The sequence below is a fragment of the Grampus griseus genome (genome assembly GCF_964374135.1).
Source record: "Grampus griseus genome assembly, chromosome: 7".
NCBI lineage: Eukaryota > Metazoa > Chordata > Mammalia > Artiodactyla > Delphinidae > Grampus > Grampus griseus.
The window spans coordinates 109416799-109438910 of record NC_139001.1 but is presented as its reverse complement, the minus strand read 5'-3'; the positions used below and the strand labels follow the sequence as shown (position 1 = coordinate 109438910).

Here is a 22112-nt window from a genome sequence, read left to right as displayed (position 1 = left end):
CACACACACACACACCACACACCACATATCACACACCACACACACATAGACACCACATAGTACACACACACCAGATACCACATACCACACACACACACCACATACCACACACACACACCACATACCACATACCACACACACACCACATACCACACACACCACACACACACACACCACATACCACACACACCCCACATACCACATACCACACACACACGCCACATACCACACACACACACACCACACACATACCATACACACACATCACACACCACACATACCACACACACCACATACCACACGCACACACACACACCACACACATGCACCAGATACCACACACACACACACCACACACAGAGCAGATACCACACACACACCACATACCACTTACCACACACACACCACATACCACACACACACACCACATACCACACACACACCATATATCACACACACACACACACACACACCACATACCACACACACACGCACCACATGACACACACACCACACAAAACACACACAGAGACAGATATAGAAAGAAACAAGAGAAGCCAAAGCAGGTGGGCCGTCTAGAGTCCACCGCTCACTGGGAGGCAGGCGGAGTCCCGTTCCCCCGACCCCGCCCCGCCCGCTGCCCCTGAAGCCCCTCTCCCCGTTTTCAGTCACCTCTGCCCCCCGCCTGAGGATTCCCGACCCGAGAACCCAGGCCCCCGGCTGGGCAGGGCCACCGAGCCCACCTTGAAGAGCTGGCTGCCTGCCGTCACCTGGACGATGGTCCCTCGGCCCCGCTTGTGCTCCGAGGACTGCAGCCCGAATATCTCCCGCAGGAACTCGTTCCGGGAGGAGTGGACCAGGGCGAGGATGTCCGTGCTCAGCACGTCCCGATTCTTCTCCAGGAAGCCTGCAGGGCGTTGTAGTTTCTTATGTCAGGGTTGAAAGTAAACTCACCACACGAGATGAATTGTGCAGAAACACAACAGTAGAGGGCTGCTGCTCTCTCAGGCAACACAGCGCCGTCTCGTCCTGCTGTGGTGGCTTCTATTTAAGCTTTATCTATGTTTACATCTTAATACTTGTTTTCTCAATATTCCAGAAATACCGAAGCAGCCAGATATGCTTTTACTGATTATACAGTAAACGGTGGGCTTTCTTAAGAACGTGCCCTGCTTCATCCTCGAACGCAAAAGCAACATAAGGACATTTCCTTGTGTTCCCATTATTCTGATTATACTGAGGACATTTCATGGATCAGCGCCCAAAGCGCTCAGGACTGCGTGCAGTTCTGGCTTTTTCGCACGCGCCCAGCTTGCCGGGGGGACTCATGGGGCACGTCTCCTTCCACGTCCTCAGTTATTTCTCTACACGGGGAAGCAGAGTCCCCCACCCAGCTCGGGCGTGGTGCGACAGGAGTCCCGCAGGCCACCCCTCCAGGCCTGCCTCCATCACCGGGGACCAGCGCCGGCCGGTGTCACGGCCACAGCCACATCCCGCGGCCAGCACTAGCCCCCATCCCCACTGCCGCCCCCATCCAAGCCGCCACCAGTCCTTCCGCCTGATTAGCCTGCCCGCCCCCTGCCCTCCCTGCCTGCCTGGCCCCTCTGCCCCCAGGGACCTTCCCGAAAGGGCACATCGCCCGTCACCCCTCTTACCTTTCCTCGGCTGCCAGTGACTGCCTTCTCCCTCCTCTCTCCCCTGAGGCCTGCACCCCACCCCAGGGAGACCTCATCTCTCCCCCAGGCCCTATGTGCCCCCCCAGGGGATTTCATCTCTTCCAGGGGGGCCTGCAGCCTCCACAAGCTCTCTGGGGCCCTCTACCCTCCCGTCCCACCCAGGCCAACTCTGGTTTGTGCTTCAGGCCAGCTCAACCGTCATCTACTCCAGGAGGCTCTCCTGTGCCACAAGTGGGGCGAGAGGCCCTCCTTGGGGCTCCCTTCCGCCCTGTCACCTGGCTCAGGGGTGGCCTGAGGACTTCCCATCTGCTCCACCAGCCACGGCTCCCCGGGTGGACCACGGGCGAGACCGAGTTCATGCCCCTCAACATCCCAGCAATCCCAGCCACCGCTGTCACTGCCACATACACCCAGGAACCCACTAGCAGCACAGCAGACGGAGCGTCCGTTCCATGTGCAGTTTAGACCTCCCCGAGGGCAGTGCCTGCAGGCTCTCATCAGGGCTCTGAATTTCTGGGGACCCTGGGCAAGTATGATCGAGGCAACTGCGTGTTTACATAAAGGAGCCAAAAGAAGAAGAGAAGGCAAAGGAGAAAGTACAGAAACCTCCCCACCCCTCATAATCCCTGAAAATCTGGCAACCTGGCCACGTCCAGGCAGCTTGCAGTCTGGAGAGGAAGACCTGGGCACTCCCACCTGGAGGCCCACCCTTCCCAGCTGGCCGGTCTGTGCAGGAACGGCCACTTCAAAACGCCCCTGCGGAAGGAGCATGGGGGCAGAAGCTGCTTTGCTCTTCCTGGAAGCCCAAAACGGGGAAACGAAAGAAATTAAACACCATTTGGCTTCCTGGCTTCAAGGATGGGGCAGGGGGAACTTACTGGTTATGAGGTCCTGAGACGTATTTCCCTCTTCATCATAAGTTTAAACTGCACTGGTCTTGGAAATGAATGTGTGCCCATAGGCATTGTGTGCACATGCGTGTGAACATTATGTGTGTGCTTGGACAGAGTGGGTTTAAGAACGAAGCATGTCTGTCACTCACTAAGGAGACCCTGAGGGCCTGGGAACCCCAGGGCCCCTCTACCAGCCCTGTTCTGGGGCCTTGGAAGGACTTTCTAGGGCAAAGGGGCCCTCCAGCCTAAGGACTGAGCCTCCAGAAATCAGGGAGGGCAATGTATGTTGAACCCCTAACCTCCAGTACCTCAGAATGTGACTATATGTGGAGAGAAGGGCCTTTAAAGAGATAATTAAGATAAAATGAGGCTGTTAGAGTGGGCCCTAATCCAGTCTGACTGGTGTCGTATAAGAAGAGGAGATAAGGGACTTCCCTGGTGGCGCAGTGGTTAAGAATCCGCCTGCCAATGCAGGGGACACGGGTTCAAGCCCTGGGCTGGGAAGATCCCAAATGCGGCAGAGCAACTAAGCCCTTGTGCCACAACTACTGAGCCTGTGCGCCACAACTACTGAAGACTGTGCGTGGAGAGCCCGTGCTTCGCAACGAGAAGCCACGGCAATGAGAAGCCTGCGCGCCGCAACGAAGAGCAGTTCCTGCTCGCCGCAACTAGAGAAAGCCCGCGTGCAGCAACGAAGACCCCACACAGCCAAAAATAAAAATAAATAAATTTATTAAAAAAAAAAAGAAGAAGAAGAGATTAGGACCCAGAGACAATAAAGATGCCAGAAGAGAGACATCAGAAGGAACCAGTCCTGCCGACATCTTTGTCTTGGACAAAGGCAAAACCATGCCTGACCTTATCTCAGCGTATACACTTTCCCTACCAAGAGGGTGAAAAGATATCCCACAGAATAGGAGAAAATATTTGCACACATACGGACACATGCTACAACGTGGAAGAACCATGAAAACATTATGACAAGTGAAAGAAGCCAGTCACAAAGGCCACATGGTGTACGATTCCGTTTATGTGAAATGTCCAAAACAGGCAAGTCCATAGAGACAGAAATCAGTGGTTGCCTAGGGCTGGGGTGAAATGAGGAATGACCGCTAATGGGCGTTTCTTTTGGGGTGATGGAAAAGTTAAAAAATTGTGGCAACAGCTGCATAATTCTGTGAATATACTAAAAACCATTGAGTTGTAGACTTCAAATGGCTGAATTCTACGGTATGTGAATTACCTCTCAATAGAACTATTACCCACAAAACAAAACACAAACAAACATGCCTGGTCCATTCCATTCCCTCTGTCCAATTGCTGGTTCTGCAAAATGACCTAGTCCCCTCAGCCTTCTTTCCTTGGCCTCCCTGGAGTGCTCGGGATTTAGAAGAAAGGGGCTGTGGAGAGGAGCTGCACCCACCTTCTGCCTGGTAGTACACCTCGCCGGCAAAGTGGGCGATGCCAAATCGGGCATCGTGGATGTTCTTGGGCTGCAGGAAGACCTTGTTGTTGGCATGGATGTTCTTCAGTTTTTGCAGCAAGGTGATGTCTGTCCCCTGGAAGAACGGACACCCTATGGGCTGAGGTCCCAGAGTCCAGCCACTGGGAGGTCAGCTGGCACACTCGCAGGTCTCGGGGGCTCCCTCAAGGGGGCAAAACAACTGAATGGCTGAGGGCCTTTCTACAGACAGCAAACGGATGCCCAGGTGGCGGCAGCTTGTTGCGGTGAGCGAGGACAGAGGCGGGAGTAGAGACTGGGTCGGGCGATCCTCACTGCCAGCTTCCCGCTCTACCCTTCCCTACAACTGCCCAGGGACCACAGCTTCTCCCTTCTGTAGATCACAGCTCTTCCTGACTACCTTTGAGAATCCATCTCCCCAAGGACACGCAGAGTCCTCCAAAGTGAGAATGAAAGTGTTTCCTTGTCTTGAACCCTCTGCAGCCCTTGACCTACAAGGCTGAACAAGCCCCCTCTTGGGGTGTGTTCTTGAATCTAAATAATGCATTCTGGGGAGTGGGAGTGAGGGTAGAGTCAGGTGCCTCCCTGCAGGAGGCCTTGAAGGAGAGGAAGGCTGGAAGGCTGGGGCTTGCCTGCTGACTCCCGGCAGAGGTTCCAGCAGCCCTGGAGTTTCCCACGTGTGGGGTCTCCACCCGAGGGGCGGCGGGCCCAGGGGCGCACCTGTGGGAAGCGGCTCTCTTCGTCCAGGAGGGAGATGATGCTCAAGGGCTTGAGGGCCAGCAGGTCCAGCGTGGGCAGGTTGTCGTTGTAACAGATGTAGTCCCAGGGGATGCACTCGGTGCGGTACTCTTCCTGCTCCATGGTGAACACGTGCTGCACGAAGAGCTGCTGCAGGTGCTCGTTAGCCAGGTTGATGCAGAGCTGCTCGAAGCTGTGGGGACAGGGCCACCCCGGGCGGGAAAGGGTTGGCTCGATTGCTGCTGCAGCCGGCCACTGGCACACAGCTGCATATCCCCAAACACATGCACACGCTGACACACAGCCTCCCTCTTCTTCTACCTCCGCCTCCATCCCCTCCTCCACCCCACAGCAAACAGACTCAGAGAAATGAGGGGGCTTGTGTATCATCAAGCCCCTGCTTTTGTCTCCCTCCGGTCCCCTGCGGTCCTCTGCCAGGCCTGCCTATCCTGACACGGAGACAATCCCTGGGGGACCAAGTGTCCTGTAGCCACCCGAGCAGCCATGGGCAGTGGCTTTGGTATTAAGATGAGCTTCTGGATGGGCTCCTTTGCATCAACCAGACACACTCCCTACCCCCACCCCAATCCTCCCAACCTGTTCTCCCTCCTGGGTTCCCCACCTTGGGAAATGGGTCCGCCACTTACCACCCCTAGCTCAGGTCAGAAACCAGCCCGTCATGCCTGACACCCCTCTCTCCCTCCTCCCCAGTTCCACTCAGTTGCCAAAGTCTGCTCCACGCTTCCTCCAACACAGACCTATTTACTTCTTTTCACCGCCACTGCTGCTACCTTAATCCAGGCCACCCTTCTTCCTCCCCTGAAGCACAGTGACAGCGCCCTCATGGCTCTCCCTGCCTCCAGCCTCACCCCCCCCAGTCACTCCCCACAGCCACCAGAGGGAGCACATCTGATCCCGCTCTCCCCCTGCTTCGAATCCTCGTGGACCTGGGCGCCCACTGTTGTTGGGATCCAGACAGACAGTGACACAGTAGAAAGCCTGCCCGTCTCTGCCAGGGAGCGGCTGAGGGGCACCCTGGACTTCTCACAGTGCTGGGAAGGCACCTGGCCCCTCCTTACCTCTGAGTCTTCTTCACACGTGTGAGCCCCTCCCCTCCTTCCTCTGACCTGCTTGGTCTGCTCACCCTCTGGGTCTCACTTAGGCATTTCTTTTTCAGGATGGGTTGCCCATTTATGCAAAGCCGCATGGTACCCGGGACTCTTTGTTCAAGGTCTGTTAACCCAAGAGAGTTAACACACTGCCTGCAGAGTGTGGACTAAGAATGCTGCCTGTCATATCAGTAAACAAAGGGTGTCACAGCTACGAGCCCTGAGGGAACTCAGGATGGAGACAAGGAATGACCACCATCTAGCAGTCATCAGACTGCAGCCACCCGCAACGATGCACCCGGAGGAGACTCAGGATGGGAAAGCACAGGATCCTGGCCCCAGAGAGCTGAGGTGCGTATCAAAGGAATGATTTCAATGAGCCCAGACTCTTGCATCTTCCCATACATAGAAAAGCACTAAATGCCTTAACTTGGGATGTCCAATTTTCTTTAATTAACGATAATCTTTTGATGTTCCAACTACCTGCCTTTTGTTGCAAAACTTTTATATGCCTTGGGACCCCCCTCACCTCCTCGGAGCAGTTTTCTCAGAGTTATTTGGGACGCTGTCTCCTGGGCTTCAAGTCCTAAGAATGTCCACTGAATAAAACACGACTCTCAACTTTGAGGTTGTGCACTTTTTTTCAGTCGACAAGAGCACTCGGTGAACCCCGGTCGGGCCAGTGACTGGGTGCTGTGAGTGACATGGCCCTGCTCCTCCATGTGGCCCCCGGACTGCAGCCCTGTCGCAAACCCAGCTCGTGGCCCAGATCCCCTACAACCAACTACTCATCCACCTCCACAGGGTCCAAAAGTGTGCTTGCTCTGCTCAACGGCCCCTCTCAGGGCCAGAAACCAATGATCAGAATCACTTTTTAGTTTACTTAGAGTTTGCATCGCGTTGGGCTGAGTTCTGCCAGCCCTACCCCATCCCACCTGCCTGCAGAGAGCTGGTCCTGGGAGGTTGTCACCCCCGTGTGCTTGCACTCGGAATGGCTTGTATCTTGACAATCCTGGCCAAGTTGTTAGGGAAACCACTGACCGAAACTGCCCGCCCTGGCCAGGCCCGAGAGTAACCACTTGCATGAGTTATCTTAAACAGGAGGTCCTGGTAAGGAATGTGGAACTAACAAGCTACCACCAACCGGAAGAATTTGGGAAAGGTCAAAAGAGAGAGGAGACACCAGTCCATATGTCCTACCAACCTCCCAGAATCCTTCTCACTGGAATCCATCTTGGCTGAGCGATGTGTGCGCCACCAGGAAGGACCCTGAGTCAGAGTGATTGGCCAGAGACAACCTGGAAACTAACCCCATCACCATAAAACCTGAGACTGCGAGCCATGTGGCAGAGCAGTTCTCCTGGGTTCCCTTAGCCTCCTGCTCTCCACCCGGGCACCTCTTCCCAATAAAGTCTCTTTCTTTGTCAGCACATGTGTCTCCTTGGACAATTCATTTCCAAGTGTTAGACAAGGGCCCACTCTTGGGCTCTGGAAGCGGTCCCCCTTCCTGCAGCAAAGGGACCTTCTCAGACTTCAGCTGGAGGTAGGGCCTCAGGCAGGGGCATGCCAAGGTCAGGACAGCCCCTTGGCTCCTCTAATAGTGCCCAGAGGCCTCCACTTGGAACTGAAACCAAGCAGGACCCTGAGGGACCCTCCTGGGTACAAAGGCCCCCCTGCGTCCCCCGTGTCTTGTTTGTAGAGAAAGGCTTTAGTCTCCTAGGCCATCCCTGAGTTCCAAAGAGCAGACTCAAGCAGTTACTAATTAGGGAAGTGAGGAAATGCAGTCAAGAAACAATAATGCAACGATAAAACAGAGTCCTAGTTCTTCCTCAAGGGGTACACATAACAATCTGATGCATCTCTTTGAGTTCTTCTATAGAAACTAAGACCCCTGCCCAGGTGGAGGACGGTGACTACACGCCGACCACAAGTATGTAGACCCCAGACTGGTTGGAACCAGAAGGTTGATGATTAAGCTACCTGAAACTTCACCCCATTACCTCATCACCAACCAATCAGAAGAGAGTCCACAAGCTGACCACGTACCCTGTGATCCTCACCCCTAAAGTTGCCTTTAAAAAACTTTCCCTGAAAGTCATCAAGGAGTTTGTGTTTTGAGCATGAGCTGCCCGTTCTCCTTGCCTGACCCTGCAATAAACGCTGTGTTTTCCTTCACTATAGCCCAGTGTCAGTAGATTGGCTTTGCTGCACACTGGGTGAGCAGACCTGAATTCAGTTCGGTAATAGGACCAACTCTAGGCTCCATCCAGCCCATCCCTTTAAATGAACCAGGCTCACCTGGGTAAGCTAGGTCACGCATGTAGGACACTTCCTGCTTGCTTGTTCCCAGTCCTCGTTTCCTCGTCCTCCAGCCCCCGGATAATGCCAGAGCAACACCTGTCCTCATCTGGCCCCACTGCCTGGCTCCCCTCACCACCCCTCTCTAGCCCCACCCCCAGCCTTTATCACAGTCTCAGCTGGGAATTACTTCTCTGAACTGCCTCCTGCCTCCAGATCTTCAGCCTCCAGACTGGGACACTGGATCAGAAGTGTCCTGCCTCACCTTACTCCTGCCAAACTGAAGAGTCGGCGATGGGCCACAAACCCCATTACCTAGTATGATATCCCACCTAGATGCAGTTGCATCAGTGTTATTGATTTCCATTTTCACCCTAACCACATGTGATGATTCACTCCAGTTCATGAGGAGGGTGGATGGCTCAAGAGGGGTGATGAATGCTGAGGTGCTTTTAGCCTGACTCTCAGGGATGCTTTAAGTTATGTGGCTTTTTCTAGACATGTTGTGGGTGCCAGGGGATGCGCACGGACCACCTCACTGAGGAAAGCCATAGTCTTGCTGAGGGACTCACCCTGGTTTCTGTGAGCGGAGGTGAGAGGTCCTGCTCCTAGCCCAGAGGGGGAGGAATGGCTACCCTCCACCTGGCTCAGAGAAGAGCTAAGCTTATCTTCCATTTTCCAAAAGCAGGTGCACCGATCTCCATACCTATTTTTCTGGAAATTTTCAAAACCAAATATGTCCAGGAGGCCGATGGTCCTTCGCACGTTTTTGGGGTCCTGAGCAGGTGGGGTGAAAATTGCGGCGTTGATTTTCTTGAGAATCCACAGGAAGAGGTGCCCATAGATGCCCTGTGGAGACATGGGGTAGAGCCCACAGGCTATGATGTACAAGAGGAAGGCTGCCCCTTTCCAGTTCACCTGGAAAGGCTGCAGGCACGCTGGATCTCATGGACCTACTCAAGGAGATCATCCCTACTTTAAGGTAAGAAACCACCCTGGAGAGACTAGGCAGCCCACAGTCACCAGGCAGGTGACCGGCAGAGTTGGGACTTGCCCAGCTGTCTCTGCCCTTTCCTGCTGTCCACCCACAAGGCTCAACAGATTGACATGCGGGCCCCTTTTCCCGCAGCTCTGCACCTTGACGAAGGCATCCCTCCGGTCTGCAGCCTGGGAGATGTTCAGGGGCCTGGTGACAAACTCCCCACGGATGATGATGGAATGTTTGATCAGACAGTCTCGGAGTTCCTGGTCCTTCACCTGGAAGGCGGGTGGGGGCTGGCATCACAGCTGACTGAGCAGGGCCTGGCGCCAACACCTTGTCTCATGACCAAATACCCTATGCCCAAGGCCTGAGGGTAGGAGATGCCTGTGACTAGGGCCAGAGTCGGGATGCTGGGCAGGGCCTGGTCCAGGGTCAGTCTGAGCACTGGGGTATCAGTGTTGGGGAAGGATGCACAAGCTGGGTGGGCCCCGAGCATGCTGGCTGCTTGGTTGACCAGTCCTGTACTCGTCTCCTGCGGCTGGGTCCACCATTGGGTGGACCCTGGGAAACAGTAGGAAGGAAGGGCTCTGAGGCCCGGCCATTGACATCTGGATACGCCCCAGCTGACGCCACTCCTGCCTGGAGGCTGAAGACCCAAGGGAGCAAGACGAGTCTGGATGGAGTCCCTCCCACCATGCGGGGAAGACTGAACCAGCAAAAATGGAAGGTTTCTGAGAACCCTGAATCACATGAAGAACATTAGGAGTAAAACATGCCCACCTAATGTGATTGCTTCCCCCACCCCTTCTGATTTTATTAATTTTCCACTGGACCTGCCAGCGGGGTGTGATGTGGAGGACATGACAATGCCCCATCGCTCATCCTCCAAGTCAACGCTCTATGTGGTCTCCTTAATAACCTGTAGGGTGAGTGGTCTGAGCACATTCCACCGGCCCAGAATAGCACAACTCATGGAGAAGCCCCGGGGACCAGGACACGGGGCAGGGACCTTTTGATGTAAGGACGTCAGATTGTGTGAGTGGGGAGAGCCTGGGGTCTGGGTGGGGTGGAAAGTTGAGTAAAGGCCACAGAAGAGCAGGAGGGTCAGGGAAAAGGGAAGAAACACACGTTCAAGTCAAACTGATCATTTCCGGGACTTGGTTAATGGTTAGCTCCACGGCCCCACCCTGATTCCCACCCCCAGGGCCTCCAACGCTCCACCAGGGAGCTCAGGGGGTGAGCGGAGAGCCTGGGAGAGGGGTAGGAGGAAGGAACTAGAGCCTGGGAAGGGCTGTCAGCCCAGACCCCCGGGGATCCTCACGAAAATGGAAGCTGGCAGACATAACAGCCCAGTCACCTCCAGTAACTTCATCACGGTGGGAAAGGCGGGCGTCTCCATCACATCAGAGGAGTCCAGGTTCTCGAAGACCGTAGCTGCAGAGAGAAGCAATGACACTGAGAGGCAAATTGGCCTGAAGTGATGGGACAGAGGCCTCAGGAAGGCAGCCCCAGATCCACACTTAGAGACAACCATCCCCAGGAGGGAAGCACTGCCTTTCCCAGTACCCTCTCTGAGAGCCGAGGCCTCCCTGGGGACCTATCAACACATTAGCTGTAACTACTGTTAACAGGGTGTGTCCCCCTCTGCTGAGATCGGGACCCTGACGCAAAGGGGAGTTTGAAGTTATTGGAGGGAGAAGGTGCTGGTGGGGCATGTGGGGTCTACTGAGGGAGAAAATCAGCCATCAGTCCCCTTCCATCCACTCTGCTGTCCATAGAAACCTAGGCGTGTTCATTCGTTTGGTCAAACAAGCACGGAGCTGAGAGGAGGAGTGGTTGGAAGCCGGGCCCAGCTCTGTTGCAAGTCTCCTGACCCACCTCCTAGTTCAAGTCTCCCCCTTTTGGGTCCCTCCACCTTAGGGCTGCTGAGCTGGGTGAGGAAGGAATGCTGTTTCTGTATTTGTTTTCTTTTTTAAACTTTAAAAAATTGTAAAATAAAGCATACAGATTTTTTAAAATGCATAAAATCCAAGGGCATGTTATAACGGATAATTATTAAGTCAACATTGTGTAATGACCACTGAAGCCAAAACCCAGAGCCTCGCTAACACCCGGAGCCTCCTACATCCTTTCCTGCTCAGACCAGTTCCTCCACAAGAGGCAGTATTCTCCTGACCTCCATGGAAACCAGTTCCCTATTTTCTCTTTATCTTTTTACTACCTACATATGAATCCCTAAACAGCATTTACTTTTACCTGTTTACCTGTGTGTCATCTAACTACCTGCATTCCTTTGTAGCATTTAATTTTACCTGTTTTTAAATTTTGTGTAAGTGTGATCTATAATTGTCTGTATTCTTTCACTTGGCTTCATTTCTTCAATATCACATTTGATTCTCTTCCATGACCTGAAGCCCCCTGCTCGTCAGCACCCACGTCTGGTTCATCACATGGTCACCTAGCTACAACTTGCCTGGAGTAGATTTCCTCATATCCTGTGAGACAGTGGTTCAAGTTCATGTTTTCTATATGAATACCCAATCGCTCTAGAACAGTGTTTTGAAAAGTCCATCTTTTCCTCACTGCTCTATGAATTGGTGTCTTTCATTAGATCTAAAGCCAGCCATAATCTCTTCAAATGTTGTGTATGCCCCATCCTTCTCTTTTCCTTTAGAACTCGAATCAAATGTATACTACATCTTCTCACTGTATCTTCTAGGTCTTCTACTCTCTCTTTTATATTTTCCATCTTTTTATCTCTCCATGCTGTACACACAGTTTCTTCTGACATGTCCTCCTTTTTCACATTATAAAACTGGCCGTTAGGGACTTCCCTGGTGGTGCAGTGGTTAAGAATCCACCTGCCAATGCAGGGGACACAGGTTTGAGCCCTGGCCTGGGAAGATCCCACATGCTGTGGAGCAACTAAGCCCGTGCGCCACAACTACTGAGCCCACATGCCACAACTACTGAAGCCTGCGTGCCTAGAGCCTGTGCTCTGCAACAAGAGAAGCCACCGCAGTGAGAAGCCCGCGCACCACAATGAAGACCCAATGCAGCCAAAAATAAATAAATGAATAAATAAATAATTTAAAAATATATATTAAAAAAAATCTGGCCGTTAAACTCATCCATTGAGTTCATTTTGGTTTTTTTGGTTTTTTTTTTTTTTTTACTTTAGAATTTCTATGTGGTTCCTTTTAAAACCTGTAATGTCACTTTTTTATAGTTTCCAGTTCCCTGTCTAAATTTTCAAGCTTGGTTTTTTCTTTTCTTGCACAAAGCAAGCATAGCTGCTTCCTGGTCTGTGCTCAGTAATTCCACTCTCTGAAATCTACGTGGCTCTGTTTCTATTGTCTATCATGTCTGCTGATTCTCGGCTCATGGTATCTCATTTCCTTGTTCTTGTTTATTTTGGGAGGCACGCTGGATGTTGTGTTTGAAACTGTTTAAAGGAATAATTTGGGATCTAGGTTGATGCTATTTTCTTTCACAGAGGCTTGTCAGCAACTCTGTCACTCAGGCGCTTGGAGGCACTAACAAGCCAGGACACCTTAATCCGCAGACCAACTGGACGCCTACAAACTGGTCTGTAAGTTCACGCAGGGCTTTGCTTGCTCTGGTTCACCCTTTGGGTTCCCAGTCAAAAGTGGGGGGTGACTGATCAGAGTCTTCACCTTTGGAGGGCCCTAAGCTTTGGCATCTGCCCCCTAACCCCACAAGGCCTCCAAAATCATAGCTAAAATTTTCAATGTACTTTTCCAAGATGCCGTGACTTTGGTGGGTCCTTTGGGTGAGGACCCGCAGGGATTTTTTTCCTCCTCTGTCCCAGTCTCCCCATTCTTCCTCCCCAGGGGGTATACTCTGGGTGGAAACAGCATTACCCATGAACTCCACATTCCCCAGGTGGAGAATGGCGGCCAGCAGCTTGCTGAGGTCCCAGTTCTCGGAGTCGGAGAACATGAGGATCTTCATGGCTGAGCGGACGTGGGCATAGTCCTTGGCATCATTGAGCCCCTCACAGGAGGTACAGTTCCCCTGCAAGATCGGGCCCATCAGGTTTCTGAGGCCACCCCACACCCTACCTCCTCCACTGTAGGGCCAGCAAGGCAGGGGTGCATCAGGGATTCAGCCAAAGGGCCCTGGTAAGTGATCCTGCACTGGCTCTGGGTGGATCCCAAGGGGCCACCTGGAGGCCCAAGCTCAAAAAACACGCAGAAGGGCTTCCCTGGTGGCGCAGTGGTTAGGAATCCACCTGCCAATGCAGGGGGACATGGGTTCGCGCCCTGGTCGGGGAAGATCCCACGTGCCGCAGAGCAGCTAAGCCCGGGTGCCACAACTACTGAGCCTGTGTGCCACAACTACTGAAGCCCGCGCGCCTAGAGCCCGTGCTCTGCAACAAGAGAAGCCACCACAATGAGAAGCCCGCGCACCTCAATGAAGAGTAGCCCCCGCTCGCCACAACTAGAGAAAGCCCGCACACAGCAACAAAGACCCAAATCAGCCCAAAATAAATAAATACATAAATATTTAAAAAAAAGAAAATACACAGAGGTGGAACGGTGGTGACACAGACGCAGCGTGCTATGGTAGCCTGACAGTTGTGTGGCCACGGCCAAGTCATTAGGCTTCTCTGAGCCTCTATTTGTCAGCCATCCATGGTAACGCCTGCCTCACCCTCTGGTGGTGGTGGGGGCGGGAACATCACGGGTTCGTTCTTTTAACAAGGCTCACTGTGTGCCAGCCCCTGGGCTATTTGTTGGGAATTCAGAAATGGAGAGACCAGGCCCTGCCCTGGGTGCTGTTGCACCCAGGAGGGGAGGCACAAAGAGAATGGCGGGTCATAGGCTGTTACAGGCGCCGAGACCAAAGGGGGCTGGGCCGGCCTCCTGGGAGCTGGGGAAAGGCTTCCTGGAGGAGGCATCTGAGTGGTCCCTCAGGCTGAGCTGCACAGCAGCACAGGGGAGAAACGGCCAGAGCTGGGCAGTGAGGTGGGAGGCACGGGTGGAAACTGCAAGGAGCCTGGCGTCGCCGTTGAGGGGGAGAGATTGGTGGATGGTGGGATCTGGAGGGACTTGGAAACCTTGCCGAGGAGACACAAGGAGCCCCTGAAGAGCTGTAATGAGAGACGTGGTCTGTCAGACTTGCTCTGTGGGAGGTCCCGGGCTGGATGATAGATTGGGGTCAAGTCTGGAGAGAGGGGGGCACCCAGGAGGAAGCTAGCACCATGGTCTAGGCAAGAGATGATGAAGGCCTCCAGGCAGAGACCCAGGAGAGAGGGCTTAGGCAGGACACAGGGTCAAGACGTGGGTTTCATTCATTCCCTCATCAGCAAGGTGAGCCTGATGGCTGCCTGTGCTACACTGTTCGTGCATGGGGACGCGGCGAGCAAGGCCCCTGCTCTCCTGGAGCTCAAGTTCTAGGGCCACCTACGAGGACGGTGAGTGGAATGAAATGAGGGTTTCAGAGCCTTCTGTCCATAAGGACCAAAGAAAGTTGAGGCTTGTGGGGCGGGACCATGGGTTCAGTAGGAAACAAGGAAGCACACGGACAAGGGTAAGCCTCTGATGGCCGTAAAGTGGCTGCCAAACACAGGAAGGCTGGAGTGGAGAATGGAAAAGGGGAGTCCTCAGTCCCTGCCCAGGGGCCCGACCACAGTTTGGGCTTTTATGAGGCTGTAAACCAAGCGTTGAGCAGGAGCCGGCCCTTCTTCCGTCTTCCTCATTGTTATTGAGAGGCGGGGTGGGGAGGGGAAGGGAAGGGAGAGGCGGGGAGGGGAGAGGAGAGGCAGGGAGAGGAGGGAAGGGGCAGGGAGAGGAGGGAAGGGGCAGGACGGGGAGGGGGGAGGGGAAGGGAGAGGCAGGGAGGGGAGAGGCGGGGAGGGGAGAGGAGGGAAGGGGCAGGAAGGGGAGGGGGGAGGGGAAGGGAGAGGCGGGGAGGGGAGAGGAGGGGCAGGGAGAGGAGGGAAGGGGTAGGAGGGAAGGGGTAGGAAGGGGAGGGGTAGGAAGGGGAGGGGAGAAGGGGAAGGGAGAGGCGGGGAGGGGAGAGGAGGGGCAGGGAGAGGAGGGGCAGGGAGAGGAGGGAAGGGGTAGGAAGGGGAGGGGGAAAGGGAAGGGAGAGGCAGGGAGGGGAGAGGAGGGGCAGGGAGAGGAGGGAAGGGGTAGGAGGGAAGGGGTAGGAAGGGGAGGGGGAAGGGGAAGGGAGAGGCGGGGAGGGGAGAGGAGGGGAGGGGAGAGGAGGGGAGGGGTAGGAAGGGGAGGGGAGAAGGGGAAGGGAGAGGCGGGGAGGGGAGAGGAGGGGAGGGGAGAGGAGGGGAGGGGTAGGAAGGGGAGGGGAGAAGGGGAAGGGAGAGGCGGGGAGGGGAGAGGAGGGGCAGGGAGAGGAGGGAAGGGGTAGGAGGGGAGGGGTAGGAAGGGGAGGGGGAAGGGGAAGGGAGAGGCGGGGAGGGGAGAGGAGGGGAGGGGAGAGGAGGGGAGGGGTAGGAAGGGGAGGGGAGAAGGGGAAGGGAGAGGAGGGGAGGGGAGAGGAGGGGAGGGGTAGGAAGGGGAGGGGAGAAGGGGAAGGGAGAGGCGGGGAGGGGAGAGGAGGGGCAGGGAGAGGAGGGGCAGGGAGAGGAGGGAAGGGGTAGGAAGGGGAGGGGGGAAGGGAAGGGAGAGGAGGGGCAGGGGGAGGAGGGGCAGGAGAGGAGGGAAGGGGTAGGAAGGGGAGGGGGCAAGGGGAAGGGAGAGGCGGGGCAGGGAGAGGAGGGGCAGGGAGAGGCGGGGCAGGGCGGGGGCAGGGTGGGAAGGGGAGAGGGGAGGGGGGAGGGGGGAAGGCGCAGGGCGGGCCTCACCATGGTCAGGTAGTGGTACTCGGAGGGCGCGCCCAGGCACAGCAGGTTCTTCTCCTCTGCGGTCATGCCCATGAGCATGCAGTAGAAGATGTGGTAGTTCCGCTCCTCCGGGGCCTAGTGGGGAGGGAGTTCCAGGGAGCTTGTAAGCATCTCGCCTGAGGCTACGGGGCCTCAGGACTGTCTCCTGCCCCCACACCTGTCCCAGCTTCCTTGTTCCTCAGCGGGTAGCGCTCCGGCATTGACCTGAGGGATGGCCATGCCTGGTCGCTGTCCTCCTCCAAGGCCAGCTCATCCTGACTGTTCTGCGCGGAAAGGCCACCTTGCCTTGGAACTCGTCACTCCCCGGGGCTTCCCTGCATCCTGACCGCTCCTTGCAGCCCGGAGTCACAGATGAGGCAGTGAGTCCAGATTCAGACCCGGGCCCTCTGACTCAGAACCCCGGACTCTTGACAGTCTACGGTGAAGCCTTCCTATTCACCTTGTGACCCCCAGGACCTGGCATCCACAGGTTTACCTAGCTGGGCCTCTGCAATTTTAAACATTATTATTATTCTTCTTATTATTATTATTTTTGCGGTACGCGTTCCTCTCACTGCTGTGGCCTCTCCCGTTGCGGAGCACAGGCTCCAGACGCGCAGGCTCAGCGGCCATGGCTCACGAGCCCAGGCGCTCCGCGGCATGTGGGATCTTCCCGGACCGGGGCACGAACCCGTGTCCCCTGCATCGGCAGGCGGACTCTCAACCACTGTGCCACCAGGGAAGCCCTAAACATTATTTTTAAACTTTATTTCACATCCCCGTTGTGAAATTCAAACAATTCCAAGTATAGAGTGTTAAAGGGTGAGTTTTTTTCTGCCCCAACTTGCCACTCCGCAAATGACCTCCTCAGAACAGTTTGATGGTCTGTGTTCCTTTGCAGACATCACTAATGTATTTACTTAGAGTATAGCTATAAAAAGTTTATTTTTTAGGCAAGCACATACTTATTGTTCTTCAGCTTCCTCTTTTTTTCATCTAAACGGGTCTCTTAGCCGTCTGTCTACACTGACACAGACACACCCCCTCAGCCTTTTAGCTGACCCAGCCTTCCACAGTATAGATATGCCAAGATTTTTTAATCTTCTCATGGACAGGACTTGTCTCTGATCTGCTCTAGAAGTCTCCTGTCCATTCTGGGGTACCTCTTTGAGGAACAAATTCTCTGAATTCACCAACCACCGTGCGAAGAATTACAGGCTTCTGGAAAGGGCAAACTTTGGAGTCGGAGAGACTACCTTCTACTAGTTCTGTGACCCTGGGTAAGTGACTTAACTTACCTGGACTCAGTTTCTTCATCTCTACAATGGGGAGAAAGAGACCCATCTCTCATGGTTGTTGTCTAATGAGATAATGCAGGGGAAACACCTGGCACCAGGTGGGGGGTCACTAAAGGTGAGCTTCCTTCTTCAGCTTGCCCAGGTGTCTGTCTGTCCTAACACACAGCGCCAGTCCCTTTGGTGGCATATCCCCAATCTGAAACATCGTGTGTGTGTGGTACATGTGCACTCGTGCACACACGTGTTAGGGGTTATACCATCATATGAGAGAGCACCTTACCCCCAACAAAGCCGTGTTAACTCAGCCGATGTGGCTGCCACACTTTGGGTTCCTTGTTACCCAGGACTGTCTCCTTGACTTGTGGGGCGCAGTGCGAAATGAAAGCATGGGGCTTCTTGCTAAAGAGTTATTAAGAATTTCAAGATGGCAACGACAGAGCATCAAACCGAGACCGGGCCCCTGCGAGTACAAGGCCCTGTGTTGACGACACAGACCACGTGCCACCTCATTTCCTGCAGGTGGTCTTTTGGACAGTGTCATCTAGGTCCTCCTGCCAGGGGCCCCAACACACCTGATGATACATCCACCCCCAGATGGGGACTGGCCTGGCCTCAGAATTAATTCTAGTAGAGGTGAAGAGTAGTAAGCACCAAAGGATGAGGCCAACTATACAGATGGAAAATTCAAAAGAGAAAATCCTTGAATAAATCATTTCCTTGAATATTGGGGGAGGACCATCATTATCCTATTCTAAGGGTCCTTGGCCCATCTCGGACCAGGGTTCAGTGACAGCAAGCTAAGGCCTATGGGAGTCTGGGGCGGAGGAAAGGAGGGGTGAGAGTGATGGAAGGGACCCCTCTTGGAAGCCTCCCCAATCCTCTGACTCCCATCCTGGGGTGGGAGGAGGTTCCCCCAGGACCAGTGCAGCAGGCAGAGGCCTTACCTGCCGGCAGACCCGGGATTTCTCCAGGAGAAATTGCTCGATGCACGCCCCCTCAATCACCCCACTGGAGTTGAAGTAGATGTCGATGTACTTCCCAAAGCGGCTTGAGTTGTCGTTTCGGATCGTCTTGGCATTTCCGAAGGCTGAGGGCCGACGGATGATGCCCATGACGGGGAGCAGAGAAGAGAAAATTTACTTTTACTGAGATCCTCTGGGAAGGCTTCTCAGAGGAGGTGGCCAAGCCCAGACTCGAAGGATGGGTAGGATTACACTGGACAGTGGCGGCAGCCGAGGGTTCGCTAAGAGGAAGGCAAAGTGCAGCTAAAGGTTCGGAGGTCAGAAAGCATGGGGTGTGCTTCCAGGGAGGGAAATTCGGCTGGACCATAGGATACAGGAGGAAAACAGTGGAAGATGGATGGAACCGTTAGCAGGTGGAGCCAAGTAGCGCAGAGCCTTGAATGCCAAGCTAAGAAGGGTGGCATTAGTCCCACAGGTGACGGGGGAAGGGGGAAACCTTCTGACGGAGTGTGGAGGCTGATTTACATTTTAAAAAGATTGCTCAGGCTGTAGGGTGGAGGCTGGGTTAGAGAGGGCAAGCTCGCAGAGAGAGTGGCAAGAGCTGGCACGGGTCAGAGCGCGGATAAGGAGCTTAGACCAGATGGCATTTGGGCTGCAGCACGATCCAAAGTACATTCCATAGAGCCGTTTCTGCAGGGTTTTATGATGTGACTGCATTAAGAGAGATCCTTTGCACACACATCCTCTCCTGCACACATAATTGGAAAGAATAGAGGATCTGTCTACTCTTTTTTTTTTTTTTTTTTTTTAGCGGTACGCGGGCCTCTCACTGTTGTGGCCTCTCCCGTTGCGGAGCACAGGCTCCGGATGCGCAGGCCCAGCGGCCATGGCTCACGGGCCCAGCTGCTTCGCGGCATGTGGGATCTTCCCGGACTGGGGCACGAACCCGTGTCCCCTGCATCGGCAGGCGGACTCTCAACCACTGCGCCACCAGGGAAGCCCAGATCTGTCTACTCTTATCCGTAGAATGCATTTGGGATCCTTCCATGTATCAATAATCCATTCCCAGCATTTCGCAAATTGATTTCATCTTGGAGCCCTTTGTATTTTATTTTTTAGTTTTTTGGCTGCATTGCGCGACATGTGGGATCTTAGTTCCCTGACCAGGGATCGAACCCGCTTCCCCTGCAGTACGAGCGCAGAGTCCTAACCACTGGACAGCCAGGGAAGTCCCTTGGAGCCCTTTTGAAATCCTGAGAAGTCGCTAAAAGAGTATGGCTTATCCTGCCCTTCCCCACAGGCACCCCCGGGCAGGAAGGTACCAGCCCACAGGTCCTGGAAAGGAGGCTGGTCCCGTGGGTGACTGCATACCTTCCAGGATGGGGTTGGCCTCCAAGACCTGCTGCTCAATCCACGAATGCTGGCTGCTGATGGTGGCCAGGAACTGCAGGATGAGCTTGGTGGTCTCTGTTTTCCCTGCTCCAGACTCGCCACTGCAAAGAGGGCATGCAGGAACGTCAGTCAGTAGAACAACTAGTTTTCAACACCTGTCAGCTCTCCAGCAGACCCATCACATGCCCGCTTTCTGGGCCGGTCTGAACAAGGATGCTCTCTCCCTGTGCAGAAATCCCACTGCGTTCTCCCTGACGTCCCCTGCCTACTCTGTGTTAGTTTATTAGTGTGTTCATCTTTCCTGCTCGACTATGCAGGTATGGTTGTATGTGGTTCATTCCAGGGTCCCGGGCACAGTGTTCAGTAACTCCATGAATGAATAAGACCAGGTGATGCAATGCCCTGATAATAACGTTCTCTCTGTGAGCGGTGAGCTCATGCTGGCCAGAGGGGGAACTGCATGAGCCTTTTGGGAAAGCAGTCTGGCATAGGTATCAAAACGCTTCAGAATTATTCCGCCATTAGTCTAAGGAAAGACTCCTAAAATCAGAAAAAGCCTTCTCCACAAAGCTTCCTGCTCATTGAAGTGTTATTTATTTATCATTGCGATTACATGGGAAGCAACAAAAATGGGGGAAATTAGTTACAGTCCATCCACTCAGAGATCATTGTGCAGCCACTTAATCCAGGTCTGCACAGAGCCTGCAGTCACACGAGCAACGCTTACTAGTTAAGTGAAGTGGTAAATGTAGGCAGTATTCAGTCAAATTTTAACCAAGTGGGTAGAGGAAGCTTTTTCTTCCAAAAATGTCTGGCAATATTTTTGCTGAGAATATTTTTCTGAAATTTTCTAGAATTTCCATAGTGAATATATATTAATTTCATAATGGTAAAATATGAAAGCCAGTTTTTTTCATATTTTAGGGCAGTGCAGTGGTCAAGAGAGTGCTAGAGAAGGACCTTGAGGACCCTGAGCTTGCCTCCTGCCATGAGCCCCCCAAAATTACAACTGTTTATTTGTTTAAAAGATTTATTCATTATTTATTTATTTTATTTTTGGCTGTGTCGGGTCTTAGCTGCGGCACGCGGGATCTTCGTTGAGGCATGTGGGATCTTTCTTTGTGGCTCACAGGCTTCTCTCTAGTTGTGGTGGGCAGATTTTCTCTCTCTAGTTGTGGTGCTTGAGCTCCAGGGCGCGTGGGCTCTGTAGTGTGTGACACACAGCCTCTCTAGTTGAGGCGCGTGAACTCAGTAGTTGTGGCGCGCGGGCTTAGTTGCTCCGCGGCATGTGGGATCTTAGTTCCCTGACCAGGGATCGAACCCACGTCCCCTGCATTGTAAGGTGGATTCTTTACCACTGGACCACCAGGGAAGTCCCCCCAAATTACAACTATTTACAGAGAAATTATTGATGACAAAAACTGGACGACTAGAGGAAAAGAAATTCTTTAACTAAATACATAAAGAAGGAATCACAGCACAGGGAACTGGACTCAATATTCTGTGATAACCTACATGAGAAAAGAATCTGAAAAAGAATGTATATATGTGTATGTATAACTAAATCACTTTGCTGTACACCTGAAACTAACACAACATTGTAAATCAACTCTAATAAAATTAAAAAGACAAAAACCCCAAAACAACAACAACAACAAAACAAAACAAACAAAAATATTTGCTTAATTGTCTTGGGACTAAATGTTAAATGGCATTATGGTTAAAGAATAAAATACATTTAGTTCACAGTTAAATTATATCAACTCAAAAACAAAAAAACAACTAAACCAACAACAACAAAGAAGGAACCGCAATGAGATGGTAGGAGGGGCAGAGATGCAGTACAGTCAAGACCCATACCCCCGGGTAGGTGACCCACGAGTGGAAGGATAATTACAATTATAGAGGTTCTCCCCAAGGAGAGAGGGGTCTGAGCCCCGCACTGGGCTCCTGAACCAGGAAGACAAACCCTCACGATGTTTGCCTTTGAAGGCCCATGGGACCTACTTTAAGAAGAGCCAGAGAGCTGTGTGGGATAGAGACTCCACTCCTGAAGGGCGCACACAAAACCTCACACTGCTTGCCTGGGGCAGAAGCAGTGATTTGAAAGGAGGCTGGGTCAGACCTGCTGATCTTGGAGAGTCTCCTGAAGGCAAGGGGTAACTGCAGCTCCCCCTGGGGACATGGACACTGGTGGCAGCCGTTTGGGGAGCTTGTTGAGCAAGTGGACACTGGGGCTGGGGGGTGCCATTGTGGAATCCTCCCTCGAGCTCTTTAGTGCCAAGACGTCAACAGCCTGTTGCTGCCAGTGCTGGGACATCTCAGGCCAAGCAACTGCTAGGTGCGGACACAGCCCCACCCACCAGCAGGAGGCTGCCTTAAGACCCCCCAGACAGCTGCCCTAGGACCTGGCTCTGTCCACCAGAGGACCTGGAACCCAGCCTCACCCACC

General features: G+C 53.6%; 1 protein-coding gene across 1 annotated transcript in view; it reads right to left on the bottom strand.

Moving 5' to 3' along the window:
* MYO7B (myosin VIIB) overlaps positions 1–22112 on the bottom strand; it is a gene marked incomplete at both ends in the record, with an annotated part of 75106 nt that overhangs the window by 40380 nt on the left and 12614 nt on the right. Inside the window, 10 exons of the mRNA XM_082659016.1 lie at positions 744–907; positions 3993–4128; positions 4752–4962; positions 8883–9025; positions 9314–9433; positions 10516–10592; positions 13043–13196; positions 15991–16104; positions 18251–18393; positions 19640–19761. Coding sequence (XP_082515142.1) covers positions 744–907; positions 3993–4128; positions 4752–4962; positions 8883–9025; positions 9314–9433; positions 10516–10592; positions 13043–13196; positions 15991–16104; positions 18251–18393; positions 19640–19761 — 1384 coding nt within the window. The remainder of the gene's footprint in view (positions 1–743; positions 908–3992; positions 4129–4751; positions 4963–8882; positions 9026–9313; positions 9434–10515; positions 10593–13042; positions 13197–15990; positions 16105–18250; positions 18394–19639; positions 19762–22112) is intronic.